The sequence below is a fragment of the Mauremys reevesii genome, linkage group 17 (genome assembly GCF_016161935.1).
Source record: "Mauremys reevesii isolate NIE-2019 linkage group 17, ASM1616193v1, whole genome shotgun sequence".
In the NCBI taxonomy this organism is placed as follows: Eukaryota; Metazoa; Chordata; order Testudines; family Geoemydidae; genus Mauremys; species Mauremys reevesii.
In genome coordinates this window covers 32,983,818-32,991,604 of record NC_052639.1, presented here as the reverse complement: position 1 = coordinate 32,991,604, position 7,787 = coordinate 32,983,818, and the positions used below count along the sequence as shown (strand labels likewise).

The following is a 7,787-nucleotide window of genomic DNA, read 5'->3' as shown; positions in this document are numbered from 1 at the left end:
AGCTCCCTTGCACGTCTGCAGGCACCCGGGATGGGGTTGGGTCTCGGCACCTTGGGGCTCTGCAGTCAGGGGCATCAGCTGCTTCTGGACTGGAGCCTACAATGTGCATCCTCCATTTTCGGCATCTGCCTAGACCGAGCTGAGCTGCTCCTTTCACACTGGTGCTCCAGTTGTAGCATGTCCGGCAGGGCTGGGGAGGGGCTTGGCTTCCGCCGCCTAGACTGTGAGGTTATGTGTGACTGGTGCACCCCGGCACATCCTGCTCTGCCTCTTCTCTCTCCTCCTTCCCATGCAGCAGCTGCTTTGCCTTCTCCCAAGAGATGTGATCAGTGGTGGGCCTGGTTGGCTCCTGTTAGCCTCTAGATGTCTGTAAGAGGGAGAAAGGGCAGGAACACAAATCAGAAGAACAAAACCTTCCAGCAGGGTAGTTTTCCACAGCACAAAACCACCACACTTTGCTAATGCTCCTTTGTAACTTCCCTGAGAGCTGGCATTGCGTAAAGAGAGCACCCAACCCCCCACAACCTCCGCTACCCTGTGGGCTGGCAATGGATAGAGGGAGTCTGGGAGACTTTCTCCTCTCTCCGCCTGGCTCTGATGACTGAGGGAATCACATGCGAGAAGCTCTGTGAATGTAGGGCTCTGTGCAGTGGGGAGAGATGTCAGACATGGAGCCCAAAGGTGGGGTTGTCCTGACTCTGCAGTAACTTCATTACAGTGAGAGAGATTTCAGAGTTCAGCTACAGGGTTCTGCCCTGTAACCGTGTGGGGGCTGGGGCAGAAGTGGGGCAGTGATGCACTCATGAAAGGAGTAGGGCTAAGGGGGCCCTGTGGTACAGCCGCTAAAGCCCCTGTGTGCTGCTCCAGCCGGGCCGGCTCTGCCTGGCTGGGGTGGGGCGAGGTGGCTCCACGCGCTGCCGTTCCTCTCCGCCCCGGCCATTTGGGGATTTAGTTGGGGATCGGTCCTGCGTTGAGGAGGGGGGTGGACGCGATGACCTCCTGAGGTCCCTTCCAACCCTGCTAGTGATACTCTATGAGCTGCTCTTGCCTGTAGGCTCCGCCCCCTACAGCTCCTGTGGGCTGCGAATCATTAATCCCACCCTGGCCCTGCCCCTAGCTGCTCCTCACTCCAGCTCCAACCTCGGCTCGACCTCCACTAGGCCCCACCACCCCGGCTCCAGCCACTGGGCCCAACTGTCCATGCTCTGGTGTCTGACACCAGCGATATGTAGGAGTCGCTCACCTCCGGGCTTTCCATGCGTATGGCCCTGACTTTGTCAGCTCTGGTTTTAATCTGCCATTATGCTGCCCCGTCACATGGCTTTATTAGATCCCATTCAACTTCTTCAAAGTCTTCAATACGCCTCTCTGACCTACACAATTGTCTGTCATCTGCCAATATCCACCTCGTTGTTCAGTCCCTGTTCCAAAGACGCTGTTGTACGTACCATAGCAGGACAAAGAGGTCTTCTGTGTCGGTCCCGGTTCCCTAGTCGAATGCGGAACCCGACACGAGATTTCCAAGCTTCTGCAGCCATTTGTAATGTCTATTGAGGATGTGCCCTGTGGTCCTGTCACATGTCAAAGGCACTTCCTGAAAAGCTGAAACAAAGAGGAAACGGGTTGGAAGCCCCATGGTGCTGATGTGACTGGTGCCTAGGAAACCTCCCCTTCAGATGGCCATTGCCACATGCTATTAGCTACCCAAGAGTCTGCAGGCAAGAAACAGCAACTCAGCTACTCCCAAAATAGCCCTGGACAGAGAGGAGACCCCATTCCGTGTAACTTCCTCCCCAGCATACGCACGTCCACACGCTAAAACACAGGCAGGTGGGAGCAACTCTGCTTGGGATGGAACAGAAAAGCAGAGGTGTTAAATCATCCAACATTTACGCACAGATCCGCATAGGAATTTAGACTCCTAACAACATCTACTGAAATCCTATGTGGCCCTGGGCCTTCGTTCCTTAAGAGGTCACAGGGAAAGATGTTCCCAATGTGCACTCAGGGAATTTCCTATGAGCTGATAACCAAGATATGAGTGGTTCCTGGCCTGAAATCTCTCCATTACAGGGAGGGCAAGTGATGAATCTTTCCCTACAGAGGGTAATTGTCATCATCACCACCACCACCCTTAATAATAACAACAGCCCTTTTCAATTCTGTCAGGCCTTCCTTCAGAGATGTTCTGACCTCTATGAAGACAGTCTCCCACACAGTTCTAAGGCTACGTCTATTCTAGGAGCTAGGGATGGAATTTCCTGCTCCTGCACACATATTGTGGCACCTCGATCAAAGCTCACGTGATCATCCTTCTTCCTTAAACACTGTCCTTAGACAGAGAGGGACACATTCAAACTGTTTTCAGGCCCTGTGCTGCACCCTGTACTTCCCACAGAGGCACAAACACACAGAGGTATTTCCTTACCTTCATACAGGCGGGAGATGCCATCTTCAGTCACTGTTTCAGACAACAAGTCACAGTAATGGTGGATAGTATTTCCTAGACAGACAATGAATCTCATGACTTTTCAAATCCTTTGCTTAAAACTGCGAAAGATGCAGCCATTCTCCCAAGACAGCCCTTGGGAAATTAAATACATTCCTTACATCTGTTCACAAAGCACATTAGATAAAGCATCAGAAGCCTAGAAGTCACTGAGAGACTGATTTCCAAAGGAGATTGAATTCACATCATGCTGGTTCCCCAAGGCGCAGCCAAAGAGGAGTTGTGGGCAGGGGAAGTTGGTGCGATCGATACAGCTAAGTTGCTCCACTCATCTTGGAAGTCATGTTAATCTCTCTCTCTCTCTCTCTCTCTGTCACACACACACACACACACACACACACAGTTTTAAGATTCTGGTGCTGTGAGAGGGAACAGAGCAGCAGTCTAGAAAAGGGCTTTGAAGGAAGCAGGTCAAAAAAGCTCAAGTGAAGTCGCTCTGCTTACCAATGAACAGGGCTGCAGAATGTCTGATTGTTGTCTGTGAGCTTTCCAGGTATTCTAAGGCGTGGAACAGGAATTTGGGGATGTGGCTCTTGTTGTTCTGCATCTAGGAAGAAAGAAGGAAGAAACGCACAATATACAAATGACATGTTCTTCCCACAGGGACTAGTCCAGGGAAGCCAAAGCATAGAGCCAGGGCATGGCAACAGCCAGTATGAGCCCATACGCCATAGCAGCACCTCTCTGGAGTTACTGTTGTGTTCTCCAGAACCTCAGCTTTTGTTTTCAGAAAGTTTGCAGGTCTAACAGTTCAGGAGAAAAATTTCAAAATGTGAAGGGATTGTAACTCCTGCAGAAATGAACCAGCAGAGAGCCTGAATAGAGTCCTGCCACCCGATGGAAGCGGATGGGTACTCAGGGTGTGGGGTTAAAAGGTCTCCTCAAGTCCCCATTCACCACTCTGAAGGCACAAGGAATTCACCTACCAAGCACTTCCAGGCACACTTCCGGAGCTGTGTGGAGCCATCCCAGGCCATGCTGCGGAACAGCGTCTTCAAATGAGCCCACCTGAGAAACACTGCGCAGCGGAAGAGCGTCAGTTTGCATCTCTGCAAGAGAAGGTGAGACAAAGAGGGTTCTCACTGAGAGAGGGACAGTCTGGGGACATGGAGCCTTCCCGTCACTTGTTCTCCTGCTTTTCCTGCTAGTGGAGGAGATTCCTGTCATTTGTTGTACACAGGAGTGTGCTCAGGAGAGGGAATTGGCTGGAGCGAGCCAGAGCCGTCCTGTCTTTGGATGGTTTGGAGCGGTTGACCAGGGCCCTGCGCTTTGGGGGGCCCCGCACTTCAGGGGGACGCAGGACGTGGGCCATGCTGGGGCCAGGAGCAGTACTCCCACTATGCTATGCCCCACCTTGCCAGCGCCCAGCCGCTTGGGAAATGAGGGGTGGGGCTTGGGGGGGTGGGTAGGATTTGGGATGGGGCTGGGGGCGGAGCAGCGGTGGGAAGAGGTGGGGTGGCACTTGGGGGAAGGGATGGAGTGGGGCTGGGGCTTAGGGCAGAGTAGGGGTGTTGTCCCAGGCCCTGTGCCCTCTATGGACGGCCCTGGAAAGATTCATAAGAGATCTCCACAGCTCAGTCCTTAGGTGCAAAGAGACTGCATGAGAGCGTGAGTCAGCTTTGGGATCCCAAAGAGTCGGACCAAAGGGCCCCAGATCAGGCTTCCTCCACATCCCAGTTGGCCCAACAACAGAGGGCAACGTCCGGTGAATTCTGGGAAGCTGGGACCTGGAGAAGTTCTCTCAGGAGCTCCAGGGAAGAAGTCAGGCAGCTGCACCCACTTTCCAGAAGGCTGTGGGCAGATATCAGCTCCCTGAACTGAAGGGGCTCTTACAGATCTGTGCTCCCTTTCTTTGCTGCCTCTTGTTATGAACCTTTGGATGCAGCAGCCCAAAGGCCTGAGGCCCGTCTTTGCAGGAGAGGGTCAGGGCTCTTTCCCAGAAGAAGGCTTTTCTTCCCAATTGTGCTGTGTGCTGTGAGAATGGATGAGGCACTGGGCTCCAGCATGGAGTGAAGCAGGAGGAGAAGACTCTGCTTGGGCAAGGGGCTCTGGCCATTAATGGAGTGGGGGCCCCAGGAGATTCTGGCTCTTTACTCTTAAGGAAATAATGACCGTGGCACTTACCAGTGTCACACTCTCATCCCGGTCTTCAAGGTGCAGCAGGAGCGGGAGCAAGCAGTGGATCATCTTCTGCTGCACGATGGGTTTGTCCGGGTCCTTCACGCTGCTCACCACGTTGCCAAGCAGTAAAATGGCAACGGAGCGCACGCTGTCCCTCTCCTGGCAATGACACACAGGGAGTGGGGAAGCCCGGTTAAAGCCAGGCAGGATCAGAGCATAACGTGACAGAGTCATAATCCGCACGCTGCCCGGTTCCCCTGTTAACTGACTTGGGTCGCGGGAGCAGTGAGGCCACCAGGCCAGCGCCATAGACATCTTGTGTAGAACAAGGCCTGAGACACTGTGCAGGGCAGTGCAGCCCCATGGTGTCCTAGACACAATTTCTGTCTGGAGAGCACAGAATCCTAGACCCCTAGAAGCTTAGGGGAGAGGGAGGGAAGGCTGCTGGAGACTGGTCTGGGGAAGGGGAGGAGCAGCTGCTGGAGCCTTACAGGAGGTGCTGCTACAAAACACAGCAGTTCTTTTGCTCCTTGGTGCCCCTGAGAGCCGGGAGATTCCCGACCCACCTCTTTCCTGCTGGGAATCTCCACCTCTTTGGGGGCCGGTGTTCTCCAGACAGCTGGTCATCTGCCCAGTGCCAGGACCCCTCTCCCGAGGCCAGGCGGCAGCAGGGGCTGGGAGCATGGCGCTGATGCTGAGGTTTGCGGAGAAGAGCTCTGACAGGGAGGTGGCTGAGCAGGAGATTCCCACCCATGGCAGGGGCACCCTTGGAGGCTTCATGGCAGGGCTGAGGGGTGGGAGGGAAGGGGATGGGAAGAGAGAGACAAGGGCACCAGAGACAGGCGGGGGAGGAATGGGGTTCTCCTGTGTTTCCCAGCCTTACGTCATCAATGAAGGGGCGAAGGCTGACTGCAATGTCCTGGGAGATGGAGCCAAGCCCTCCCCATCCAGGAGGTAGAGGATGTGTGCAGCTTGTTGCATGGCTCCGATGACAGGCCCTCTGTCCGTGTCACAGAACATGTCCATGATCGCTGGCAGCTGGGCCCGTAACGAGTGCACCTGCAGCAATGGAGAAGGCAGCTCATTACTACCCTGGATGACAGCCTGGGGCATATGCTGGCCCATCCCACTCCCACCTATGAGACACCACGGCTGGCACAGCCGCCCAATGGGGCACAAAGTCATTCTCCTGTCACTCTCTGCCAGCTGCTCACTGTAACCTTTGTCTATGCTCACCCGCCTCCCACTGCATCACATCTGCAATCAGGGTCAGCTCACGGGAGCAGGGACCACGTCGTGCCTTGATTTGCTCAGTAAAGCACCTCCAACATTCGAGTGCTGTGCGTTAAACAACAAGGCTTGTGTGGGGATCTCGCCTCATTGCTGAGCGATTCAATAGACATCGGCTTCCTCGGTCCCCAGGCAATCCACGCCCTCACCTTTTCTGGCTGGAGCACAATACTGCCAAGGCCTCGCAGACTGAGCCGACGTACAATGGGGTTTTTATCTTGGGTCCATTCCATGAGCTGTGCCTGGGCTCTGATTTTGTCAGTATTGTCTCAATGGAAGGACTCTGGAGAAACTGGAAAGAGCCAAATCAACATCGGGTTGAGGAGCAGAGGTCTTCCTGTGGGGTCTGTCCCTGACACTCATCTTTACCAAATGGCCACTTACTCCCATACAACGTCTCCGGTGTGTAGAGAGCCAGTTGCTGCTCTTTCAGTTGGCTCGTTCCCAGAACTTAGACTAATGCACCAGTCACAAATAAACCCCCAGGAAAGGGGAATCTCCAGGCCCCACTGAGTGCCATGGAGAGACCCTGGGGCAGAAGAAAAGCAGAACCCCAGGAAAAGGTGAGGAGAGAAGCATGGCCTTGGGGCACCGGAGAAACATCTCCTCTTGTCACAGGATCCCACCTAAGTACATCCAGCCAGGAGCGATCTCACCCTGTCTCTCCCTCCTCTCTGTGCCATGCCCCACCACCATCCATGTGCGGAGAGGAGCTAGCTGGCTGGAAGGCTGCTGAGCTGCTGACAATGTGCCCAGAGCTTACTGGCCTGAGCTGCTCTCCTGTCAACTAATGAATCTCACCTCAGTGCAGAAAGTTATGGCGATATTTCTCTGCTCCTCCTCCTTCTCCCTTTGAACAGTGGTGACGGCCTCTCTGAAGACGGCAGGGAGCTGAGGGTTCTCAAACTCGATCATGGCTCTGGAACATGGAGCAGAAAGTCCCTTGTGGTTATCAAGGGGGAGAGAGTTCCTCTCTAGTTGCTGGGCTGAGATGGCAGCCTGGAACAGAGGAACATTTCACACGGAAATCCCATTCCCAAGAGAGACCCACTGAAGAGGAAACTTTGGGCTCCTACCTTGCAATCACGCCAACACCCTGCGAGTAGTAATATCGTGAGGCTATCATGTCCCAACCCTGCTGAAATTGGATGCTGGCAAATTCCTTCCAGTATCCGGGCATGGAAAAAAGAGTCTTCACAGCCTCCACCGACGTGCTAAAGACAAAAAATACCAGTGTCAGGCAACGAGATCAGCCCCAATCATGGCAAAGCTGCACACGCCCTGGCACACACAGCATGGACAGCAGGAGCTAGCCTCCCGAGGATAGATCCAGTGTGATATCATGGTGCTCCCCTGCCCAATGGGCCCTGTCGACACTGCAGTTTCATTGAGTTTGTAACCAGTTAGTGACACTGTAGCTTCTAAGATGGTTGATGTCATCACTCAATGCGGTTGAATACTTGATTCTTTACTGTGACAGGTAACAGGACTCAAGCGGGCATGTGGGGCCAGATCCTTAGTTGGTGTAAGTGAGCCTGGGCTAACTATAGCACCCGAACAAATGATGGCCATGAACAGCCTACATGTGTTTAGCAGAGCACATCTGTTCTTCCTTTTCCTTTCAGTCATTACCTTAGGGGGTTGAGGCAGCTGATCCTCCTCGGGGCTGGATGTCGTGCTGGCCATGTAGGTCCCTGGCAAGTGCAGATCCATCACATACTGCACTTGCCTGACGCAGAGGATGAGCATCTGGGGATACATTTCCAGGATGGCTTCTCGGTATCCCCATAGGAAAAGGACCTCGTAAATGGTCCTCATTGCCTGGAGGGGGGGAAGAATTTCACTCCACTATCCCAATCTGCCACCT

At 53.9% G+C, this 7,787-nt stretch overlaps 1 protein-coding gene and 2 long non-coding RNA genes across 3 annotated transcripts; all 3 read right to left on the bottom strand.

The window, feature by feature from the left end:
• Window positions 1-309: 309 nt before the first annotated feature.
• Window positions 310-2,490, bottom strand: LOC120385195. The gene is made up of 3 exons (XR_005589344.1): window positions 2,429-2,490; window positions 1,449-1,602; window positions 310-367 (listed from the first exon to the last, which is right to left on the bottom strand). It is a non-coding gene; the product is annotated as an uncharacterized LOC120385195 (long non-coding RNA).
• A 411-nt stretch (window positions 2,491-2,901) lies between these two features.
• Window positions 2,902-5,568, bottom strand: LOC120385199 (maestro heat-like repeat family member 5). The gene is made up of 4 exons (XM_039504304.1): window positions 5,514-5,568; window positions 4,634-4,789; window positions 3,436-3,558; window positions 2,902-3,056 (listed from the first exon to the last, which is right to left on the bottom strand). The coding sequence occupies exons 2-4, from the start codon at window positions 4,694-4,696 to the stop codon at window positions 2,931-2,933; spliced, it is 312 nt and encodes a 103-aa protein (XP_039360238.1). The 5' UTR covers window positions 4,697-4,789; window positions 5,514-5,568; the 3' UTR covers window positions 2,902-2,930.
• A 1,211-nt stretch (window positions 5,569-6,779) lies between these two features.
• Window positions 6,780-7,576, bottom strand: LOC120385125. Its single transcript, XR_005589281.1, has 3 exons — window positions 7,553-7,576; window positions 6,997-7,134; window positions 6,780-6,839 (listed from the first exon to the last, which is right to left on the bottom strand). It is a non-coding gene; the product is annotated as an uncharacterized LOC120385125 (long non-coding RNA).
• Between the last annotated feature and the right edge of the window lie 211 nt (window positions 7,577-7,787).